This window comes from Rhinolophus hipposideros (genome assembly GCF_964194185.1).
Source record: "Rhinolophus hipposideros genome assembly, chromosome: 17".
NCBI classification, from domain to species: Eukaryota; Metazoa; Chordata; class Mammalia; order Chiroptera; family Rhinolophidae; genus Rhinolophus; species Rhinolophus hipposideros.
The window spans coordinates 42403258-42427233 of NC_138063.1; the positions used below are offsets into that span (position 1 = coordinate 42403258).

Here is a 23976-nt window from a genome sequence, read left to right on the forward strand (position 1 = left end):
CCAAACTACAAGTAAAATAAAGAAATACCGTGTTCCCCGAAAATAAGACCTAGCCGTACCATTAGCTTTAATGCGTCTTTTGGAGCAAAAATTACTATAAGACCCAGTCTTATTTTACTATATATTTTAGTAAAATATATAATATATGATATGATATGATATGATATAACATAATATCGAGTCTTATAGTAATTTTTGCTCCAAAAGACGCATTAGAGCTGATTATCCGGCTAGGTCTTATTTTTGGGGAAACACGGTAATAAACACCAATTCAGGATAATGGTTACTTTTGAAAGAAGAGGAACATTAGCATTAGGGAGGGGAAAAGAGCCTTTAATGTTCCTTATTTTGGTGGGTACATAAGTGTTCATTTTGTTGTGATTTTTAATACTTTTTATAAATTTTACCTATTCGATATTTAATTTAAAATTTCTTAAAAGGGGAAATGTAAATGTCTATCCATGTTCTAGAAACTATTTGAAAACCATAACTATATTAAATTGTATCTGATAGATATATCATCAACGAATAGTAACTATTTTCCCTTCACTTTCTATTTTGAATACAATAGAAAATTGAAAGACTAGTGCAATAAATACCTATATATACAATTAAATTTGTTTTACCAATTGTTAATACTGTGCTACATTTGCTCTTTCTCTTTATTACTTTTTATTTATTGTTGTTGTAGTTGCTATTATTGATGAATAATTTGGAAGTAACATATCATAATATTCACCCATAAATACTTCAATTTATATTTCATAAGAGCAAAGGCATTCTCTTACACAACTACAGTATCATTATAGCTAAGGAATTGAGCTCTAATACACAGCCCACATTTGAGTTTCACTAATTGTCCCAAAGCTGTATGGGTTTGTTTTTTTTGTTTCTTTTGTTTTAGGTCTAGGATCTAATAAAGAATTAAGCACTGCACTTGGTTACCATGTTTCTTTATTCTCCATAATTAAAACAGCCTCCTTCTCCCACCTTTTAAAACAAATTTTGTTTTTTTTCATTGATTTTTTTTAAATTCAGGCTAATTATTTTGTTGACTGGCACAGAATCTGAATTTTTCTGGAAGTGTCCTTATGATTAAACTTGGGTTAAACATTTTTCATAATTATACCTCATGCATGACATTGTGTATTTCTCCTGACATCCTTACTCATAATGTCAACCTGTCAAATAAATGCAGATGGCAAGGTTTGATTATTCATTATGGTTGTGTCTATTGCCAGATCTCTCCATTGTAAAAATACATTTTCCTTTTTGGAAGTTTTAATATGTGGGATGATACTTTGAAACTGCATGAATATTTGTTCCCAAATGACATTTTACTCAGTGGTTTTAGTATGACAAGTATCACTGATATTTGTCAGAATAAATGATTATATTGGTAGTGCAATATAGGGATTCTCTAGTTCTATAATTTTCCTACATTTATTAGGTGGTACTCTTTTGTAAACAAAGGCTTGCTCCCCCCATCACATCTCCTGCCCCCCCCTTTTTTAGTGTTATTAAGAACTCATGGTTTTAAAAAAAATCAATAGGCTACAATCCACTGCCATCATTTCTTTTGATACTCAAAATTACCAAATTTGGCCAGTAAAATCCCCTTCAAGTAGGCTGTTATGCTCTTTTGATATGTCCCCATCAATCTTTGAGTACTTTCTCTCTTTCTGGCACAAGTTATTACTAACTGTTCCCACTTCAGGGCTGGGACAGTGAAGTATGGTGTTTATAAGCCAAGATCTGGATGCTAAATGTTCACATCGATACTGAGATGTCACTGTTTTTAAGACCTTTCAGTGGAGAGAGCTAGGAAACATTTAATTTTTTTCAAGTTATGAGTTCATATTTTTATCTCCAATTTAAATCTAAAAGGAATATTTAAAGCTCCCTTTTGTGTGAGAAATCTTGTATTCAACAACATTAAATATTTACCCATTTACTCTATCCTATGATATACACAACATAATTTTAATATCAACACCATTCCCAGCAACATAATGATTAAAATTCAAGATTTATTTGCAATTCTTTTTGCCCTTAGGATCGTACAATAAGAAAACTGTGTTCAAAAAAGTACTTGAATCAATTATTTTCGGTATGTGATTGTGTTATCAATTTAATATGCAGTCAGGTTCATTTATTTCTGTTTGCATCCAATATTAACTTTCTTTCCCATCAATTTTTTGAATGTATAACTTCCTTATATGGATCAAAATTCAAAACTATATAAAAAGTTATACTCATCCCATCCCTATCTCTTCCATCCCATATAGATAAACTTTTTCATTAGCTTCTGGTTTAGCCTTCATGTTTTATTTTATTTTTCAAAAACATGCACAGAGGTGTGAAATCTGAAAACGGTCAGAAGTGCTGAGAAATGGCTTTTCTGAGAAAGGTCATTTTTCTGTGTTCTTGATAATTTATCACAGTTCTATAGGATTCAATAAAAGTTTATATTCCAATATACCATGAGCAAATCTGTCACAATTTTCCCAATCAAGAAAAATTGGACATCAGCAGGGTCTACCTGGAGTAGTAATGGTGGCACCGAGAGATTCAGGGCCACATCTATATAACTACTAAATCTTACTTTTGATATGAATGGAAACTTAGGAGGCATCAGTAACTCCTCTTTTTTTATGACATCTTGCAACTTACTGAGTTCTAGAACAAAGCCAACAGTGGTTGGGAATCACTTTGTTTCCTAAAGGTGATTAATCTGAACCTTGGGGAGCTGCCACAGGTGGTGCTCCACTTGTGTACAGAAGTAACAAACTCAAAAGGTCCCTGGAGAGAAACTTCTTGGACAGCCAAAGACTCCAAATGTGTAGCTGCTGTGCCCCCTTTTTCTTTACTGAAGGCTACAGAATCCAGTTGGGCTTTAGGAAAATTTGAGCCTTAGCCTGTTGTCCTCTTTATGAGATTAGAGAAAAATACCATGTCCTCTAGGCCATTTCTCTAAAAACTTTAAGGAGTAACAGCAACTTTTCAACCATCTAAGGGCCTTGACAGGGTATAAAAACAAGAACACGCACACCACGTCCACAATACCCGTGAGCACTGTGTCAAAGACCTTTCCACAATAGCTGAAAGTCTGAATGAATGGCCAGACCCCCTCACCAGGAACTAACTGTTCTGGATGTCAAGTAAAGCTGATAATGATCAGGAAAATCTGAAACGTTCAGGGATCATTAAAGATGATCCAGTACTCATCAATGCCCCGCTACCCTGCCTGTTTATTTGGAGAGAACAATGTTTTCTGGCTTGTACATTCTTATCCTTTGATGTTTTTTAATAAAGAATTTTATTTCTAAATTTTTAATTTCTAATTTTTATTTCTTGTTCTTCTCATCAAGAAGATATCCCAAAGAAAAACAGAACTACTGCCAGTTTTAGCTGTTCCATCTTCATTGTGGATCGAGTTATTGGGTGGGTGCAAAAGTAACTGTGGTTTTTGCAATTACTTTTAACCTTTTAAACCACAGTTACTTTTGCACCAACCTAATAATTTCTCCAAAGGTATGGTATGCAAAAATATTCTAATGCTTAAAAGGATATGAAAATCAAGAAGATATTAAAGCATGAGACATGCGGAGTTTTTAAGTATTGTGATAATAATGGGTATTCCTTCACCCAGACAATCTCTTTTCAGCAAATAAATAATCTAGAAATTGAAATCGCTGGTTAAAATTCCTGCTAATTACCCTAAGTGCCCACTGCATAGGCAGTCCTTTTTTCTCCTGGTGGCCCAGCTGGCTCCCTTTTGTCCTTTCAGTAGGGGAGAGTTCTTGATCTGCGTTTGGTGAGACCCGTCTCTGTGTGTGTACTACTGTGCTGTTTGTTTGGGTCAAGGAGCGGAGCCACACAAGACCCGCACAGAACAGCATTTTGAACACAGAGATACAACTTCAGTGCCCTGTGTGACTGACAGAGAGACCCGACAGATAGACAGCTAAGGCCTCCACTCTTGGCCGGAGTAGATTTCTGAAACATGGTTTTGATGACTAAATTTGTGTTTGCCAGAGAACTACCCAATCTTAAAGTACTTCTATGCCTTCCTTGTAAAATAGCTTTTAACTTAAAATTCAATTCAACAAAATGTTACAAAAAATTCAGTTTAATAAATATTGACTCGTGTGCTGAGACAGGACAGAGATGTTCCCTGAATATTTCACTTTCTAGTTGAAGAAAAAGAGCATTAATAAACACACAGCCACAACACGGTGTTGAGTGCCACGGTGGGAGAACTAGTTGCAGGGTACGGGTGAGCACCAGCGTGTGAGCTGAGGAAGAAAGGCTGGGAAACAGTGTGTTTTGGAAGCCAAAGAAACTGCAGTGTTGAAAGGAAGGAATGGAGGTCACCTGTGTTGTCAAGAGTTCAGATAAGGGCTGAAAAGGTCACTGGTAACATTGGTGACAGTCCTGTAAAGGTGGGGGTGGGGAGTGGAAGACAGTTTCCAGGGTGTTGAGGAGCAGCTGGGAGATGAGGAAATGGAGATAACTAACAGCTCTCAGTAAATCTGGCAGTTAACTAGGGAAGGATGAGCTGGAGGGTTAGGTAGGATTAACAAACGCTTGTTTTGTTTTTGAGAGAGTGGGGTAGGTTTAAACAAATAGAATGAGACCCAGGAGAGAAAGAAGTTGAAAGTGGCAATGAGAAAAGAAATAATACTGGGATGCCAAAAAGAAAAAAAAATGTATACACATGACTTGTATTCATCTTTTTGTTATTGGTATATATTGAGTATTACAATGTTAATACAGTTTTTTCCTTTCTTAAAATGTGTATACAATTTTTTGGCACCCTCTGTAGTGTGAGTTCCATGAGAAGGAGGAGAAGTGGCAGTTAGAACAAGGTGGGAGAATAAGGCTTAAACAGAGGAAGGCAGCTCTTTCATTGATCAGGAGGAAAGGGAGAAAGACGGATGTGTATACAGTTAGGTTTCTAGATTTGGGAGGAAGAAGGTTTTTATTTGAAGTTTCCTTCTTCTGGAGGTGGGAGCAGAGAGAAGTTTGTGGCATGATCATTTGCTAAGAGAGAAGGATGAGGTCAGAATTTTGAGTGAGTGACATGGAGTCTGCAATCACCACTGTGGAGAATGGGAAACAGATCCAACTAAAGAACCAAAAAAAAATTTATGATGGTATCAATTGGAAAGATTGATTCCTGCCCCCATCCCCGCCACAGTGTATGTAGCAAAGAATTCTGTGGTCTGACATTGAGGATATAAGAATTAATGATTCCAGGATCCAACAGGGTCTGGCTCTGACTGAGGAGGAGCCCAAGTGAAGGTGTTTGAGGATAAGGAGCTTAAGGTGCTGAGAAGCTAAAGTATTGGCTGGGTTGCCCACCTGGCTAGGAAGTACATACAGTTGATGGTAGGTTGGGAGGCATAGAAGACTGTAAGCCAGGTGCCAACACCTTCTATAAACCAGGGTGGACCCTGGGCAACTAACTAGTGATGTAGTTGGAAACTGACTTTAAGAATGCTAACTTTAGGTACTAGTTCAGCTATATTTGTACGAAGGAATCTCTGGTGTTTCCGTATTCCACCTCAGGGCAGAGTAGTTTCCTAATACTTTCTTCCTTGGGATCCCCTTCCCTGCCACCTTTGTCACTGCCCAATAAATACTGTCTTTTTTTCTGCTTAAATTTTAGGTGACTGACTAGGAGGTATAAGGTTTATGAGACCAAGAAAACATATTTTAGAATGTGAAAATGCCTTCCTCCATCTTTTCACTTCCCTCTCTAACCTCCACCACCGCCCTGACATTTCCTTACGTCCACTGGGATAGAATAATCTATCTACATCTAGCAGACAAAAATGTCTCTCTGGTTATTTCATAATCAGGCATGTGTTGCCTATCACATTTGTGTCATTCCACTGAGCATGATCAAACTGCCTTGACTGGATACTGCCAGATGTGCTCCCTTTTGCTGGGGGCTCCCACCTACACCATTTGAAAAGCAGGCAGGAGGAAAACATGCAATGCCACTAAGACTTCCTGTTTTCATCCCACTCGCCTTGAATTGAAAGTGGCTTGTATTTTGATTGCACTGATACCCTAGTATTCTAATTTATAGAATGTGCGGACTCCTGAATTAAAAAAATTATGCTACAACAACTTTTTTTTTTTTAATGACACTAAAACAAATTAGCTTAAGTCTAATTCCTTAAACTGCTTTTCCACCAATCACTCCAGCAGTTACAAGTCCATTTTGGGAAAAATTACAAATATTTAACCCATTTCATTTCCCCCCCCTCAAGTTCTTTCCACAACATTTTATTTTGTTTTCATTTTCTCCTTGCCTCCCTTCTTTAATTAGAATGTAGCTGAAGTATCAAGTGCTTTGCCTTAGTGCTGGGTCTGCAGCAACGTGATGGTTTCTATTTTCACCTTTTTCTTCCAGACACACAAGGGCTGCCAAAGATGTGGCCTTTCTGCCCTGGCTGCTTCTCCCTGCCTGGTGCTTTCGCTGGCAGGCTGGCTGCTGAAATGCTGCCTTTAGGGTAAGGCAAATGGAGGCAGAAAGCAGAGCACTAGAACATTGTTTCTCCCTCTGACTGTCCCTACTCTTCCTCTCTCAAGCCCTCCATTCAAACATTAGTTGAGCACCTGTTGCTCCCAGGCCAAAAGAAGCACCACATCAGGCATTAGGCAAACAGAGATGAAAAAAACAGTTCTTGTCCCCGAGATACTGCCCTCTGTGACCTTAGGCAAATGAAGCTCTCCTTGATTTACATGACAAATACAAGGAAACCGAGTCAGATGATTTCTTGAGAACCTTTTCTGTTTTCATAGCTGCGCTTTTTAAAGAGTTGTTTTAGTGGATAATCTCCTGCTAACTATTTAGACTCTTCTCTGGACAACTTCTCTTTACACCTTGACACACTTATCATCCTTTCTGTTCTACTTATCTATTGTTACGTGTTCCAATAATATGAAGGTATTTAAATATCAAAGCAAATAAATCTTGGTGTTATGGTATGGAATACTATACATGCATCAAGAATGATGCTTATAAAAGCTTTTAATATAGAAAAATGTGCAAACTATAATGTCAAGTGAAAAAACAGATACAGGCTGAGAAGAAAGCCTGGACCAATAGGTATTAAGTCATTTCTTAAGGCCTAGGTTTTAAACAGTGGTTATCCTTGAAAGGTGAGATTATAAATGTTTAAATGTTTCTGCTTTGTTACTTTTATTTTTCAAAATAAAGAATAACATAACTATGTTTTTTCTGTAATAAAAGTGAATACAATTATTTTTAAATATATAGAAGCAATTGTTTTTGCAGCAAAAAATTCAGCATGTTATGGCAAAGCGAGATGTGAATAATTTTTAAAATATGCTTTGCCTTGAATTTTCCAAATTTGTCCATAAAGCTGATTTTTTTGGATTCCAAGCTTATGTAACTAGTCAAATTCTGGTACTTTTCTGAGGAGTGATAATCTTAAAACACTCACTTTCGAAAAATCTGAGTCATTAGGAGAAGGGAAAAAAGAAGGACCTATATAATTTCTTCAACAAAAATGCAAGGTTTCATTTAGGGTCTTGCATTTATTAAGAGAGGTGAAAGTACAGGTCATCAAGAGGTTATTTCAGGAAAAGGCTCTGCAGAGAGCACAACTGCTGACCATGGGTGATTTCACCACTTGAAACAGGTGCTATGATGCGTTTGCTCAAGCACGATTTTTTCAGGTCACAACCTCAGGAAGGCTACAATACCAACTGGTACAAGTAAAACACCTATAAGAGACGGTGCTTCCTCCAGTTATGGAGGTAGAAAATCCATAAACAATGAGGCATCTGGTTAATGGTTCGTGTGACGAAAGCCCATCCTTTTGCCTCACAGGAGAGGGGAAGAACGAAAACGCAGAAATGGCTAGTAGCTGGGGGAAGCTAGAACTCACTCTGGTTTCTGGGAGAGCTGTAACACAAGGCTTTGATCTTTTCTGGCTAATCACCTATAAGCCAATCCAATAGGTTTTGGTCACAGGTCAACGGGTCATTTTGTAACTTGTCATTCAGAATTTTAGAGGCTAAAAAGAAGATTGCACCATTAACCAAGCTCTTGGACTTCTAGAAAGCATGGACCTTACATGTGTCAGTCATAGCAACTAAGAGATGTTAAAGAGGCAAAAATCTATTGAAAGTCCGTTCATTTGGCCCATGGAAATGACAACAAAAGATTTCATACAGAGTTACCCAAGTGTGGCCCTCTGGCCAGCAGCACTGGTATCTCCTGGGAGCTTGTTAAAAATGCAGAAGCTGGAGTCCACCCAGCACCACTGATGGGGAATCTGCATTTTAATAAGACCCCCAGGTGATCTGTATAAACACTAAAATTTAAGGAGCACTGTGATAGGCATAAAACTATAAAGTACACTCAAAGTTCCTTTGAATTTCTCTGTCTGTTTTTAAATATATTGAAAACAAAAATTTTTACGGTGGCAAAAGATTCATCCCCCAGCTAAAAATCTGGATTTGTGTGTGTGTGTGTGTGTGTGTGTGTGTGTGTGTGTGTGTGTTTCCCCCAGCTAAGGTGTTCAGAAGTCACTTGACATTTATAATTTCTTTTTCAAACCTAGTTTACAAAGGCAAGTATTTTTCTAAATTTTTTACTGCTTCTTATAATTCTAAGCAAATTATATATACGTATATATATTTTTTAAGTTTTTTTTGACATTACGTTTTATTTTTATTTTTTAAAGGAGGGCACAGCTCACAGTGGCCCATGTGAGGATCCAACTGGCAACCTTTGTGTTATCAGCACCATGTTCTAACCAACTGAGCTAACCAGCCACCTCATGAATTTTATATTTTAAAGGGATATTATTTACCACAGACTTCTAGAATTTTTGCTCCCTACCTTTTTATATTTTCTGGGATAATATTTTTCCTTTATACTTATTCTCTTAAAATCATTAGGAGAAGCTCTGACTTCTCATTGTTGACATGGGGGTGGTGTAAGAACCCACCTAGGGGAATGCGACCCATCTGAGCCACAGAAGGAGGTCAGGTGGCATAGACACCATCACCCCTATCCTCGCCTTGAGAACATTTTTCTTCCTATATGAGGGCCCAGTTTCTAGTGCACTCATGACACCATAGACTTCACAGTATCAGGCAAACACGTACATAAATTTACTCTTGACCGAGAAGGGTGAAGGCCAGAGTACTTTGAGGGAAAGCTTACAAATAAATTTGAAACAGCATTTAAAGTGATCTTATGATTTTTATTACTGTAAAAAAGAATGGAAGTGTCATATAAACACTTAGATTAAGCAGAAGGAAAGGCAGAGGGAACCTAAGGCTGGATCTAGGTAGGGTCCTGTTTGAAAGTTCGATCTTACCTGATTGTCGAATCCGTTGAAGAGTCTGCTGGACCAGAACCTCCGATCTTGGGACAATGATGATGAAGTCCACTTTGCTGAAGTGGCCGAGATCCAGGCTCTGGCTGCCACTGTCTGCTATAGCACACACCTGGGATAAGAGTTTTCTGGCAACTGTAAGCTGTGGTTGATAAATTTGGAAGGTTTCATTATCTAAATCTAAAATAAAAAAAGTCATAAGAACAAGATTAATTCACTTCTGTGATGGTGACTATGAATCCAGATGGGGGCATATAACACACACACACACACACACACACACACACACACACACACACACACCATGGTAAAGTAATGCTCTATCACCAAGACTCCTCTTTCTATTTTCACTCTCTATTGAGTTTTAATAGATTTGCCTATTTTCCCTGAAAGCTTGGCTGAAAGGATGTGCTCAAGAGTGAATGTGGTAATTTTTGTTTTAAAATAGATCTCACAAGTCACTAACCCAACACCCCTCCCCCATCCAGACATGGGGGCACAGACCACACTCTTGCAGGTGGAGGCAGGCCTCACCTCTGGGAAGGGGAGGGAAGAGTTTCTGTTTTCTTTAGGACTATCAGCACAGGTCAGGTGCCCTGGCCCAAGCCCAGTTCAGGGAAGGAGGCGATGCCCTAACCATGATCATGCTGAGTTCCTTTGAGCATTTCTGGATGGCACCACAGTAAACATTTCCTCTCCCGCAAGTCCACTGCAACATGATTTAAAGTACTCTTCCCTCTGACTGTATAACGTAGGTCACAGAGACACTACCTTCACCTTTTTCACACTTGACTTTGCCAATGCTTGTGACCTGGCAGGTCTAGACGATTGTGGTCAATTCCAGTGCTGACGCCTGTGCTATCTGAAGAGACTGACTCATGACATGGCCAGCTGGCCACTCAGTAGGTGACGTACGAGAAAAACATTGCCCAGATACTCTAAGCATGCCAGCAGCTTTTTATTATGAGTTATAACCAAGCTATCAATCTCTCTTCTACGTGCATGCATGCACTCACACAATGAAAGAGACAGGCTTCGCCAGTTAAATGCCTGAGCAGGCAACATCCAACACTTTTTTCAAGGGCTGCTTTTTATCAGGAACACATGTGGAAGTCTGACTGGTACGCACAAAAGCCCAATTAACATGTCCTAATGAATGTTCTCTAAAATCAAACTGCAAGGCAGCCAACGCAAAGACAACAGTCACAACGTCCCAGCCACCTGGAACCTGAGAGTGAGTGTAGATCTCGATAGGTGGGTCTCGCCACCAGCTGAAAGAACCCACTAGAAAAGGCCAAAGCTGCAACTTTTAATAGTAGCCCCAAAGTTTCTGACCTGCAAAGATTACCAACCAAAATAAGTGTCTTTATGATCATTAGCTATTACTTTCATTTCATAGGTTAGATGGGTGGGGATTAACATGGATAAATGGCATAACTTTGTGGAATTTAGAAAATTTTCAAGTTTGAGGAAAACTGAAAATATCTTTAAGCAGTTTCTTAAACAGGGACTCAAGAATATGTACATGGGAATCTGTGAGTCCCCTGAGCATTTATAAATTCTAACTTTGTTAGAATTCAAAGCAGTATTAATACCTTTTAGATCATCTGGATGACCACTTTACTACCAAATAATATCCAGAAGTCAAAAAAATTCATTGTCTGTATTTACATTTGTTTTTCACGGCTGAACTGATGCCAAGCCAGGCTATTTTCATTGCAGAGGTGATCCTAATGTATAAATGATGCATTCCAGTCAAGTGGAGGCCGAAAGGCTGTCAGCAGCAGCTTATATGGATGTGTTTTGAACCTATCCTTTCTCCTGTTCTTTTCCCCATCCTTTCTTATGTTGTCCTTATCAAACAGGAAATTGGGGAAGAAATCCAACCTAATGATTGAACTCCTCACCCATGTCCCACCGTCCCCCTTTTTGTCCAGGGAGTTGGTTGTAGTGCAGATGATGTTTTGCTGTCGCTGTTCTACCCGCCAGGAAGGCCTCACTATTCCTGACGGGGTGTGTTTTACACATCAGGGGGTACATGAAGGGAGAGGAGAGCCAGAAGCCCTGCCCAGACTGCAGTCTAGACTCTTTCAAACAGTTCCTTGAAGCCCTCAGTGAGCACTAAGAGCTCTCTGGGCACAGCTGGTGGAGCTAAGGAAAGTACACCCAGAACCCAGGAGTCTTTTGAAGAAAAAAAAAAGAGACTGCTGAAAATAAAGTCTTTGACTTTAATTTTAATTCTAGGAGATATTTACTAAGAACAAGGTGTTTGTTCCAAGTCACATGGGAACGCCCTTTGAATTTGAGCCAGATTTATGGTGTAGAGAATAAGGAGAAGCCTGTCATAGTCTGTGACTTGAAGCCGAGACCTCAATATCCTCAGGAAGATTTGGCCTCTACAATGTCTGTCTCGAGGGCTGACTGCCTGCTTTTGGTCTGAGGTGACATTACCCAGGTTTTGTGGGGGAATCATAGCAGCAGCCTCCTGAGGTGACACATATTCAGTAAGGTCTCCGTTGAAAGGGGTAACCACACTATCTCCTCTTCTTTGTTGCATTTTTTCTAGCAGCTTGTCCAGGTCATCACCTGTTACAAAATAAAGTGGACCAAAGGAGATTATGAGGAATGATATGTTTGTATCAGTCTTTAAGTTGGGCCAAAGCGGGGCTCTCATCAAGATTTGTCAATGAGCCCGCTTTTCATGTCTGAGTTTACACTTGGCCATCCCTACAGCCAGAGCGACCTTCATTTATACCAAGCTTACAGTTGACACACTTTCACATACTGTATCTCTCTTGATCTCCACGATACTAAAAGCAGATAGGATGGGATCATTATATCTCAGTTAAAAAACTGAGATCTGCAGGGAGAGATTCTCGCCCAAGGTCAGACAGCAAAGTCGTGGCTGAGCGGAGGCCTCCCATTCTAGTAGCCCTGTGCCTTCTTCCTCTGGACCCCCTCGCTGTGTCACTCATAACGTACTTAGGATAAACCATTCCCAATCAAGGGAGGTCAGTGGGGACGCTTACGCTCCACACTTCTCTCCTTGACAAGCTAGGATGTAAGTCAGAAAATCACACCTCCAGGGCTGGCAGTGTTGCTGAGCCCTGCAACCACTCACCTAATGATGTGGTTTTGAAATGCGATGCCAGGAAACTGACCTTTCCTGTGATGAGCTCATAACTTATCTCTTTCAAAAACTCACTTGTGGTGAGCATGCTCTCCGCCAGAGCTCTGGACTGGTGCTGACCTGCAGAACAGAGGGGCAGGGTGTGATGGGCCGGTGAGGAAAACGTCCATCGTGACATGCTTTACAACAGCAAACACTGGAAACAGCTAAAGTGTGCAACTCCAGGGACTCGGCGAGGAAAATGACGGCACATCGAAAGATGGAAAAGTACCCAGCATTTGAAATGACAATTCTAAACAGAAGATGTTTATAATATGATGTTAGGTGATCAACGGGGAAAATGACACACCTTATGTTTGTAACTGTGAGACTGGACCATACCTGTGTTTAAAGGCTAGGGGGGAATGTGGAAAAAACTTTTAAAATTGTGTTTGGATGGTTATGATGAACATCTGTCTTAAAAATATGAACTTATAATTGTTAAGTTGATTTTACACGTGAAAATGAAAAACCTAATGTATTACACTTTCTGATGGAGCTTTCTGAAAGAGGCATGTACCATAGAGAGATGGGCAGGCAAGTTTTGCCAAAGTGAGGGGGTTTGGCCTCTTTGGTAGGAAGAAGTGAGAGCCATTCATTAGAGAAGGAAAGCAAAATTTAGTTCAAATGGCTCCTCAGGATAGAGCCTGATAGAAAATCAGCACAAGAAACACAAATACAGGATGGCCAGATGGCTCAGTTGGTTAGAGTGCAAGCTCTGAACAACAGGGTTGCTGGTTCGATTCCCACATAGGCCAGTAATCTGCGCCTTCCACAACTAGATTGAAGACAGTGAGCTGCCGCTGAGCTGCCAGTTAGAGCGCAAGCTCTCAACAAGGTTGCCGGTTCAATTCCCACATGGGATGGTGGACTGCACCCCCTGCAACTAAGATTGAAAACAGCGACTGGACTTGGCACTGAGCTGTGCCTTCTACAACTAGATTAAAGGAAAACAACTTGGAGTTGAGCTATACCCTCTCCAAGTAGATTGAAGGACAACAACTTGGAGCTGATGTGCCCTGGAAAAACACACTGTTCCCCAATAAAAAATTTTTAAAAATGAAACAAAAACAAAACACAAATACATTGTGTAATGTACCAACTTTCTGAACCTTTTCTTTAGAGTCAATATGATGACATAAATATCCTCTTCAGTGAGGAGGTGAATACATGAGCTAAGTTCCTGGCAAATTTGATTAACTGGCTTAGGCCACCTGTGGAGATGGCTTTATCACATGCTAGAGTGGTAACATTTCCAAAATCTTTTAAGGACAGAAGTCACATGAGACAAGGGTATCTGTTACCAGGGCATGCTTTGAAATAATGCTCCCACAACCAGCTGACAGGGACAACAGCCAAACTAAGGGCTACAAAAATCTGATCTGAGAAGAAAAGGAAAAGTTAAAATTAGGAGGAAGAACCCAGGCGGGAGCATTTAACCAGAGATTAACTGCATGGATGCCTGAAACACCCAATAAATAGTTTTCAAATGGACAGATGACTGAATGAATGGATTAAAAAAAAAAAAAAAAACACAAGAAACGTTACTCACCTAATACTACCACACAAAATTCATTTCCTCTGATTTTCGATGCACAAATTGCCACAACATAGTCTGGTAGCCTTTGATAGTGTCTCATTTCACTGAGAGTTCTCAATGTCTCTGAAATGCCCTCCGCCAAAGAGTTATGGGTCACAATCACATGAACCAAGTCTTGAGATACGCTGGCAATTAATCGAGCAAGCCAGGGGAGTTGTCCTGGTGACACAGGTATCCACTGAGCACCCATCTGCAGGGCTCTCTCCCTCAGAGTAAATTCCTGCATAGCTTTCAGCATAATTTGCTCAAATTCTTCCCTGAGAGGTATCTGATCAGGACCTAAATGGAAGAGAATTACAGCTAGAATTTTTTTTAAAAATCACGGCTAGAAAATAGAGACACACATCAGTGTGCAGTCCTTCCAAGCCCATCATAATTCAACTGGCAAATAAGCTTTTTCCTATAGTGACCACAGGTATACAGTGCCTACTAACCATTATCCACTGCGAAATTACCTTCTATCTTCTCTCTCTGTTTCAATATTTTTTTTAATAAAGACTTCTGTTCTCCTTTATTTAATCTTGATATCTTTAAAAGAGGATGTACTCAGAGATAATATTAATTCTACTGTATGCCTTGGGAGATGGTCATTGAAAGGGGCATATTGCCTAAGCTATTAAACCTGGCATTATAGAAATGGTTAATGACTACATATGAAGTAAGAAACTAACTTACTGGTGTATAGTCAACTTTAGGTTTCACTCATTTCTCATTTTATTCATAGGTACTATGTAAAATATTTTCATGTATTGCCGCTATACCTAATTTTGAGAAGACTATCCACAGGAAAATCAAGTTTAATTATTTTTCACTCCCAATTTATATTTAGGCAGCCAGACACTTTCCCCAGATAGAGCATGCTCTCATTGTCTAGTGACTCCCCAGCATTCTGGGCTGTTAAATATGGCATGTAGCCCTCTCCCTTAGCAGTGGTGGTGGCTAAGCTTCTACGGGTGCCCTGTGGCCTTGGAATTAGGGAAATTTTGTTTTCCTTATTCCCATTAGAAACTCAACCAGTCTTGAGGATAAAATAAGCAGATCAATGTTTGGCATCCAAGCAACACAAATGAATTCCTACATTTAGTTTAAATTGAAACGAGTGGCACTATGTTCACTTCCTCTGTTCATAGCCTTTGCTTTTGCTGTGCAGACCCTACATTTGAAACTCAGGCTCCCACAAACAGAGACTCCTCAGGGTCTGAGTTCAAGCAATAGCCTCAGAACTTGGGGCTTAGAAGCCCCTTGCAAAAGAATACAAGGATAAGGGGCTGGACTTCTGTACGGGAAGAAGGCACCTTGAGTGAGTCAGAAATCTGTCCTTCCACTGATAGGGGTTTAAGTGGCCTTCCTGGCCTCTACCCATCCTCTCTGGGAAAGTAAGAAAATGAAGGTTCAGTAAATTTTTTTAGGATAAGAAAAAATAAAATATCATATATTTATAAAATATTTATAAAATATAAACCATTTTAATTGGAGAAAACAGTTTCTCTGGGATTGGTTGGAGACCAGAGGGAGGTAGGAGAGTGAAATCCTAACAGACAGATTTTTCTCTTCTATACATGGAAAGAGGGCCAGAAAATTGCAATGCTGACACTGTGTTTATGTTTCTTATGTCCTCCCCAAACACTTGCTAGGACGAGGTGGATGCCTTATCACTTGGGAGCCACCTGGGCATCTGATCTTCATTTAGCTTAATCAAATTATCACTATGGTTAGTGGTCACTAGGTATACACTTGGTCGTGCGCCCAAAGTAGACAGATTCATACTGATTGTATTAGATGAAGGAACAGTGACCGTCTATTTAAAGCTTTCTTCCAAGAGAACAAATGACAGTTGAAAAGCATGTGACTCTGGTTGTCTCCGATTTCCCTACTGCCTCTCATAGACAACCTGAGGGCTCAGGCCTGGTTAATAGGTGATGCGTCCATAAGACATTCCAAACCACGATTAAATAATATGTTTTATATTAAGGCAGCATAATTAAATCCAAATACAAAGGCATTTGGGGAAAATAAAATTATAAAACGTGTTCATAGCATTTTCTGTTGCCTTAAAACTCACTTTTTATAGAGTTCTGACTGAATTACTGTTAGGAATTGAGAAATGGAAAAAAATGTATCAAAGTTTAAATGAGGTAAGAGAGTTCTTAGAGTAAAATGCCTTGCTTCCAATCACCTCCCATCATTTCTTCATCCTCAGCCTTTACAGCTAAATTGCTGGAGCCTTTTCTCTACTTTTCACAAACTTGATAATAGTAATTTTGTTCCTTCAAGTAACTCAGTGTAGCCCAGGCATCAGTTCTGATGGCTTTTCAGATAGAACTCCCTCATAGGATAAGACAAGGTTCCAACAGACTCAGAGCCATCCAAGAATCTCTGGATTTGCTGATTTCATTATCTACTTCAAAAGATTTTCAGATTGTGAAATAACAGAGATTTTTTTTTTTTAATGACTGTAGTGGAAAGGCCTGTTCCTTCTAAAGAATCTTGCTTTTCTTCTTCTGTTACCTCGCCATTAAAGCATTAGACCTGTCCTTTGAGAAGTTTAGATTTACTTTTTAAAATGTTTATAACCTGTAGCATATGTGAAAATATTTTTGCTCCCTTCGTCAAAGCCTCTGAAGGCAAAAAAAAAAAAAAAAAATTTCAAAGATTTCAGAAGAATTAGTTGTTGAGGAGAAAAAATGTCCCAAAGTACAAAATTCAGATTAAAAAAAAGAAATAGCTATTCACATTGCACATTAAGGGACATAATTAATGTGTTCCAAGTAGGAAAGAATGAATCCTGCAGGGCAGAAAAGAGTTTTATTTAAGTGAAAGGAGATTTTTCTTTTTTAAAAAATAAGAACTTTTAGTAATTTAAGGGAAGATATTTGTCTTGACCATTTGGTTCATCTTAATTAACTTGGACTTTGATTTTTTAAATTGTTATTAAGATTAAAAAAAATGTTTTAATGATTGGTTTGGTTTGCTATATATGTTTCTGTTTTACTGATTCTGGAGACATCTAAAACTGGTTTTAGATCTTGGAACACAGTTGAAAATCAGTACATAGAAATTAAAATTATGACATCAAGTGAGCTGCAGACACAGGTGGTTTTTATAATTTTATTACCCACTAATAAGCGTGATTAGCAAGTCCTAGGCTAATCATGAAAGAGGCTCATGAGATAAATCCGAAGCCTTGCAAGTTTTAAAAGCCCATGTCAAAATAGGCCTTCAGGCTCTCCAGGCACCAAGAGTTACAGCCATGGCTGCTAGCTGATACTCCAAACACTGAATCGAGCCTGGTGAAGATTTTTTTTTAAATTTAACATTGTAGAGCCCAGTGTTTTATTATTCAAAACCAAAATATTTTCAAATATTTAAAAAATTCACAAGAGAGCAGATAAAATTTTTATGTGTAATTTGACGTCTTTAACATCTTCCTAAGTAAATCGTGGCTGGAAGTCCTAGAATGAGTGTATAATTAGGTTGCATATTAGATAGCCTACTGCAGTTTGCAAAATAAAGGACAATTGCGATGTAAAAGCTGCTGAATCACTACAGCATTGTCAAGGCACCTGTATACACCACTGTGGGGCTCCGAAGATATATCAAATAGAGGAAGTGCAGGGTTCATGACCTATGTATCCCCCTTACCCTAAAGCCCAGAGAGCCTTCCAAGGAGTCCAGTTAGTACTCAATGAAGGAAAGCAATATGGGACTACATCAAACTGGTGTAGCTGGAAAAGAAAAAAATGGGTGTAGGGACAGTGGATAAACAAGATAAAAAGGCTAACTGGAAAATAATTCTCTAAGGTAATGGCTACATTCCAAATGGCAGCTGCACTTTCAGAGAGATGGCTTGGCTAACCTTCCCTAGGAGAGGTGACCATGGCACAGCCTTTTGAGGTTCTGTCCATCAAATACTTTGGTGACCCTAGAACCATTATGAGACTGGCCACTAGGTGGAGCAATTTATCTCTTCTAGGGCCCAAAGAAACAAAGCCAGGAGCAAGGGCTCTGAGAGAAAATGGGTTGTGTGGGGGCAGGAAATGGGCAAGTGGTGGAAAGGGGAGAAAAGGGCTAGGAAAGAAATAAAGAAGAGGAAAGGGTGAGTCATAGAGAATGGGGTTGAAGGAAAAGAATGATAGAAGTGGAAAGAGACAGGTGGATGAATATGAGAAAGTAGAGAAAGAAAAAATGTATGTTACAAAAAAGAATAAAAATTGTCACCATCAAATGATTATTGAAAATAGCTTACCCAGCCGCACAAGATACTGTATCGTCAGAAGAATCATGTTTTCCACACTCAGGAGTTGGCTGCCAGTCAACCCTAATTGTTCCAAATCTTTGTTTTCCAATTGTGGAATCTTGTAGCAATTCACCAGCAGAGGACTCACAACAATGTCACCAACATTTCCATAGAAATAGGGTAAAGTGCCATAGCCTGCCCCAATAGAAGTAGGTCAGTAAAGTTCAATATTTCATTTTGGTGTCCAACCAGATACGCTCGCTCAATTAGGATCAAAGATGCTTAACAAAGTTTCCTGCCCTCTGAGATGGCTACCAAACAAATCACTGAAATATACCAATCTCAGGGAATTCACTCAGATGCTCGAATGCTCACTCAGATGCCTTATATTAAATCAGATGAACAAGAAGCAAAATACTATAAAATTTTATGTCTGTTTTCCACAGAAAGGACATGTTAATATTATATGAGTATATCTGCCATAAAGAATGAATGAGTTTGCAAAACATCTCTGTATCCTTTGTAAAACTGCAATGATAAAATATTTTCTAATAAAATTCTTGATCAAATTTCTTTTCAGATAAGAAGTCAGAAAAGAAACAGACAAACTATAATAACATATCTCACCTCCTGAGGTTTTCTTTAAATATTTTTAAAGCTACACTCATTGAACAAAAGCAGTATTCCACCAGTCGCAAATACTTGGAGGTTCTACTCCTTTTGTTATATTAGCTATTTTTTTTTGTTATATTCTCTTCCTAATGTCAGTAAACAGCCTCAAATTATCTTAAAAGTTGACAGGACAAAAACATGTTGAAAATATGCCCTGTTTTGGTAGTCTGGTGGAGAGGACAGTCCCTCTGTATTTCTAAAAGGCAGAAACCAAAGGGTCCACATGTTCTATGTATCTTTCCAAGGCTTAGTTGCACTATGCATGCAACTCAAATGCTCAATAAAAACTTCCTGACATATGGAATTTAAACAACAGGGACTCCCCCAGTGCCTACAGGTCCAGGATCAGTGGATAGGGAAGCCGGATAAAGGACTGGGCTTGAAACAAAACCATCCATGCCAGTAGCCTCAAGCCAACTGCAAGAAGGAGATAATACCCTAAAGACCTAGTGGAGCTTAAATACCCTATCTGTTCAGTCCCAAAGGTAAAGCAGGCAGTCTCCTTCTGGTCTAAGCTAGACCTCAAATGAGGGGACTCTTGAGTGGGTATGAAAGGCACTAAGTCCTGGAATCTGGGGACCCCTACATTTCTACACCTCCACTTATAGACAGCTTGGAAAGACTCAGACCCCTTAAAGATACTGATTCACAGATGCTTCCCCACAGTTCAGATCTGCAACTTTGGGGTCTTTTGGTTATCCTGAGTGGGGCCTGTTAGCTGGCTCTGCTTGTTCCTTTACTCTGTGGTTTGGCTCCCTTTGACTGAAATGTTCCCTCTCCCCTATCTTGTCCATTCTTGCCCACTCTTCAGGACCCAGCTGAAACGTCATCTCTGAAAAGGGCCTTCTCAGGCCCCTCAGGCAGAATTAAGCTCCCTCTCCCCTGAGCTCATGTAGTTCTTGCTTGTGAATCTCTACCAGCTCAAGTATCACAGAGTGTTATAATTGTTATTTACATGACAGACTCCCTCCCTAAACAATGCTCCTTGTGGGCCAAAAGACCTTGCCTTATTCCCAACTTCTAGTCACATGTTTAACATAGCATGAAGGAGCTTACCAATAAAAGCTGAAAGAATCAATAGATGAATAAAAATATATTCCAGAACACATGAATAAATACACAAACAATGCGATGGAGAAACACTCTTAGATTCCAGCTGACACAACTTGGGATACTTTTGCCTTACCTATCAGAATTACTGGTCTAATTCCTGAGTTACTCAGCAGGTTTTCAGGAACAATTACAGTTTCCCCTGCAGGAATGGGTCGAGGTTGTAAAATTCCAGTTAATGGGGTCTGTGGAACTGGAGCAGATAAAAGGGACTCTGGAAAAAAAGTTGTTTGACAAGAAGGATTAGACATAAAAGCTAAAGGCAATACAACTGAAATCAATGCAGTGTTAATATTTTTAATACAGAAGTTTTAGAAGTCTAATGGTTTGTTGTTGTTTTCATTAAAGTGATTCATGTTTATCATATAAAATTAGAAGTGAGAAAAACAAAAGGAAAAAAAAATCAACCATTATCACATCACCTAGAGATAATAACTATTTAGCATTTTGGTAGTTTTTCCTTCTAGTTGTTTTTCCACATGTAGCCTTTTGGATTCTGTTTTGTATTTTATCTTTCCCTGCCAGTATATCAAGGCATATCTGTTCATATAGAAAATTTGAAAAGTATAGAAAAGCGTGAAGAAGGATCAACTCATCATTAATCAGTACTACCTAGAGGCAACCACAGTAACATATTGGCATAAATCTTTGTGTATATAGCATCTCTCTGTAGTCTTTAAAATTACTCATTTAAACAAACTTAAATTTTTGAAGAACTCCATTTGTGTCTTAGAATTTGGTATATGTACACTTGTCTGTTTAGTAGCAAGGTAGATGAGCTTTTCAACATTAAACTGTAGGCACCAAAATGGCCACAGCTGTTTTTCAAGGTCCTGGTCACAGACTGAACCATCTACGCCAGAAATAATAAGTATGGGTCACACAAGGAACCAGATCATTGGAGGACACAGCTAACATCTTCTGTTGGAATCTTACCAGTTCTTGAAAGAGGACAAACTGTAGGAACAGGTACAACTAAACCAGGTTGGGGGACAGGTGACCCAGGGTACCATCCCCGGTGTCGTTTCTTTGGTGGCCCAGAAATGAACATGGTAGCTGAAAGCAAAAAAAAAAAGATGAGCTTTGTCCTTACAGTGGAAGAAAGGAAAGAATCCAAAGTAACATAGAACCTTTAATTTGATTATACTCAGAAATCCTAAGTCACTCTTCTAAAGGTAAAGATAAAATTAGAAAAAGGCACAGTAACAATACCACTTAACATCTGTACACTGTTTCACAACTTACAGTTTTACCTAAATTATTTCACTTGATTCTATCAACAACAGTGTAGGGTTGCAGGACAAGTATACTGTTATCTCATTTTGTATATGGTGAAAGGAAGGCTCAGATTTGCAATAGAGAGTTTGAACCCTTTGTGCTTTGGTCAGCAAAACCTGTGGTTTTTAAAGACACTTCCTTATATATTTGTTTCAATATTATTTCCTACATAGGCTCATCCTGTAGAATCACCAAGATATTTAATCATTACTGCTCATACCAATCATAAACTTTCAAAACACTGTATGAGAAGCTAAGGAAAAATTGGGAGTGTGCTATCAGATAATGCATCATTCCAAAACTCTGTAGCATCTCCTCCATAATTGGCAGGCATTATTTCAAAACTCTAAGATGAATATTGTACCTTGGTCTCCTGATGTATAGCTAGGTCTTGGTGACAAAGAGTAATTCCCTGGGCGGGCTGGAGTGGAACTCGTTGCACTATTCTTCCCTCCATGGCTACTGTTTCCATTAGCAGCATCTGTAGCAGATGAGAGGAGGCACTCAGAACAGAGGCTGGGCAGGACACTGCTTTCTGTGATGCTGCAACCATGCGCTAAACCTCACACTCTAGGACTCAAAGAAATCTCCCTGACAGGACAGCCCAGTTATATGCAGCCGACTATAACCACCACCAGAGTAGTACCTTCATTAAAATGAAATGTCACCTAAAAATAATTTTCTAGGACCCCAAGAGCTCTTTTAGAATCATTTTCAGTGCAGTCTTTGGAGATGATGGGTGACAAGAAGAGAAAACATATTTTTAAACTTTGTATTTTGGAAATTTTCAAACATACAAAAGTAGAGAGAATAGTGTAATACACTATATACCCACGATCCAGCTTCAATATTTATCAACACATGGCCAGTCTTGCTTTAGCTGTATTTCCTATCTCTTCTCCTCACCCCCACATAAAATATATGTGCTCTGGATTAGTTTGAAGCAAACTTATTTATCATATTACTTCATCCATAAATACTTCCATATATGTTTCTAAAAGGGTGCTTTAAAAACACAATTATAATATCGTTATTACACTTAGAATGAACAATAATTAATAATTTCTTATCAAATATTCCATCAGGATTCAAATTTCCCCTAATTACCTCAAAGGGTTTTTTACAGTTGGCTTGTTTGAATTGGGATTCAAAGAGCTCCACACTGAATTTAGTTACTCTGTTCCTTAAACTTTTAATATCTAGGATTTCCCTTTCTCTTTTTTACAATTAATTCACTGAAAACTCAGCAGAATTTCTCATTTTTGGGGTTTTGCTGATTGGATACCCGTAGTATCATTTAACATCTCCTCTATTTGTTATTAATTGTTAGATATACAGGCTTGCTCAGATTCAGGTTTGATTTGGGGGGGGGCGGGGCAAGGGCATCTTATAAGTACTATTGTATGCTTCCACCAGGAGGCACATAATGGTTAGTTTTCTCTCTTATAAATGTTAAGATTGATAAGTGGATTCAAGAGTTGTTAGCCTAATTCTTGAATTATAAAGTTGTTCATCAGCTTTTCATCTGATGGTTTTAGCAACCATGAGATTTCTGCCAAGATCCAAATTAATGAATTTTTTAATGCTGTAAAAATTTGAATTTAATTTGTTCAACTCTATAACCTTATCAGAAGGTACATCCTGCAAAAATTGTTGGAATAGCATAAGAACAAATGTGATCTTGATAAATTATGATACCTAACTGTTGCAAAGTTCCCAAGAATGACAGGCTCTTTCTCTTCATTTTTCTTCTGCCTTTCTGACCACGTCTTTCCCTTAACCACTGGAATTTTCTAGGATTCTATCCTTAGTCCACAACTTACCTTACCCTACATTTCTCCTTGGCTGTTACTATTTACCCTATTCACCTTATTTTAATCACATATAGAGGGTGCCAAACAAATGTACACACATTTCAAGAAAGGAAAACTGTATTAAAATTGTAATACTCAATATATTCGTATACCGATAACAAAAGATGAAGACAAGTCACGTTTGACTTCTGTAATTACAAGAGGTGCTCAAAGTGGTTCCCATCAGCATCCAGACACTTCTGATTACAGTGAACTACTGCTTGAGCAACGTTGACCACGGTGTCCACTTGTATACATTTTCTTGGCACCCCTGGTATTATCAGTTCTGATTTTCCCCTATGATAAGTTAAACGACTTTGAACAGCTCTCCACTGGATAGCTCATGGGTATATCAAACTCAATATGTCCAAAATGGAACTCACAATCTTCTCCTGGGGAACCTGCTCCTCCTTCTGTACACCCTGTCTCAAGTCAATGGCACGGCCATTAGTCCAGAAAGGTGGGCGTAAACTGAGGCCACTTCTGCTTCATGCTCACTTCAATCAGTCAATTCCTACTGATTTCACTTCCTGAGTAGTTAGTTCTCCAATCCGTCTTCTCCTCTCCAACCTATTATTGCCCTGGCCAAGGACCTGATCTTCTCACCTAGACTACTGAAATGACTTCCAACTAGTTTTCCTACCTCTTATTTTCTTTGCTGCCAA

The 23976-nt window shown here is 38.8% G+C and overlaps 1 protein-coding gene across 4 annotated transcripts in view; it reads right to left on the reverse strand.

Moving 5' to 3' along the window:
- The window catches only part of GREB1L (GREB1 like retinoic acid receptor coactivator), a 252007-nt gene that overhangs the window by 50183 nt on the left and 177848 nt on the right, over positions 1-23976 (reverse strand). For all 4 annotated transcript variants that reach the window (XM_081078878.1, XM_081078875.1, XM_081078876.1 and 1 more), the window contains 8 exons: positions 21823-21939; positions 21117-21236; positions 20257-20394; positions 18408-18593; positions 14114-14440; positions 12514-12642; positions 11844-11978; positions 9375-9572 (listed from right to left, as the gene is read on the reverse strand). In XM_081078878.1, coding sequence (XP_080935004.1) covers positions 9375-9572; positions 11844-11978; positions 12514-12642; positions 14114-14440; positions 18408-18593; positions 20257-20394; positions 21117-21236; positions 21823-21939 — 1350 coding nt within the window. The remainder of the gene's footprint in view (positions 1-9374; positions 9573-11843; positions 11979-12513; positions 12643-14113; positions 14441-18407; positions 18594-20256; positions 20395-21116; positions 21237-21822; positions 21940-23976) is intronic.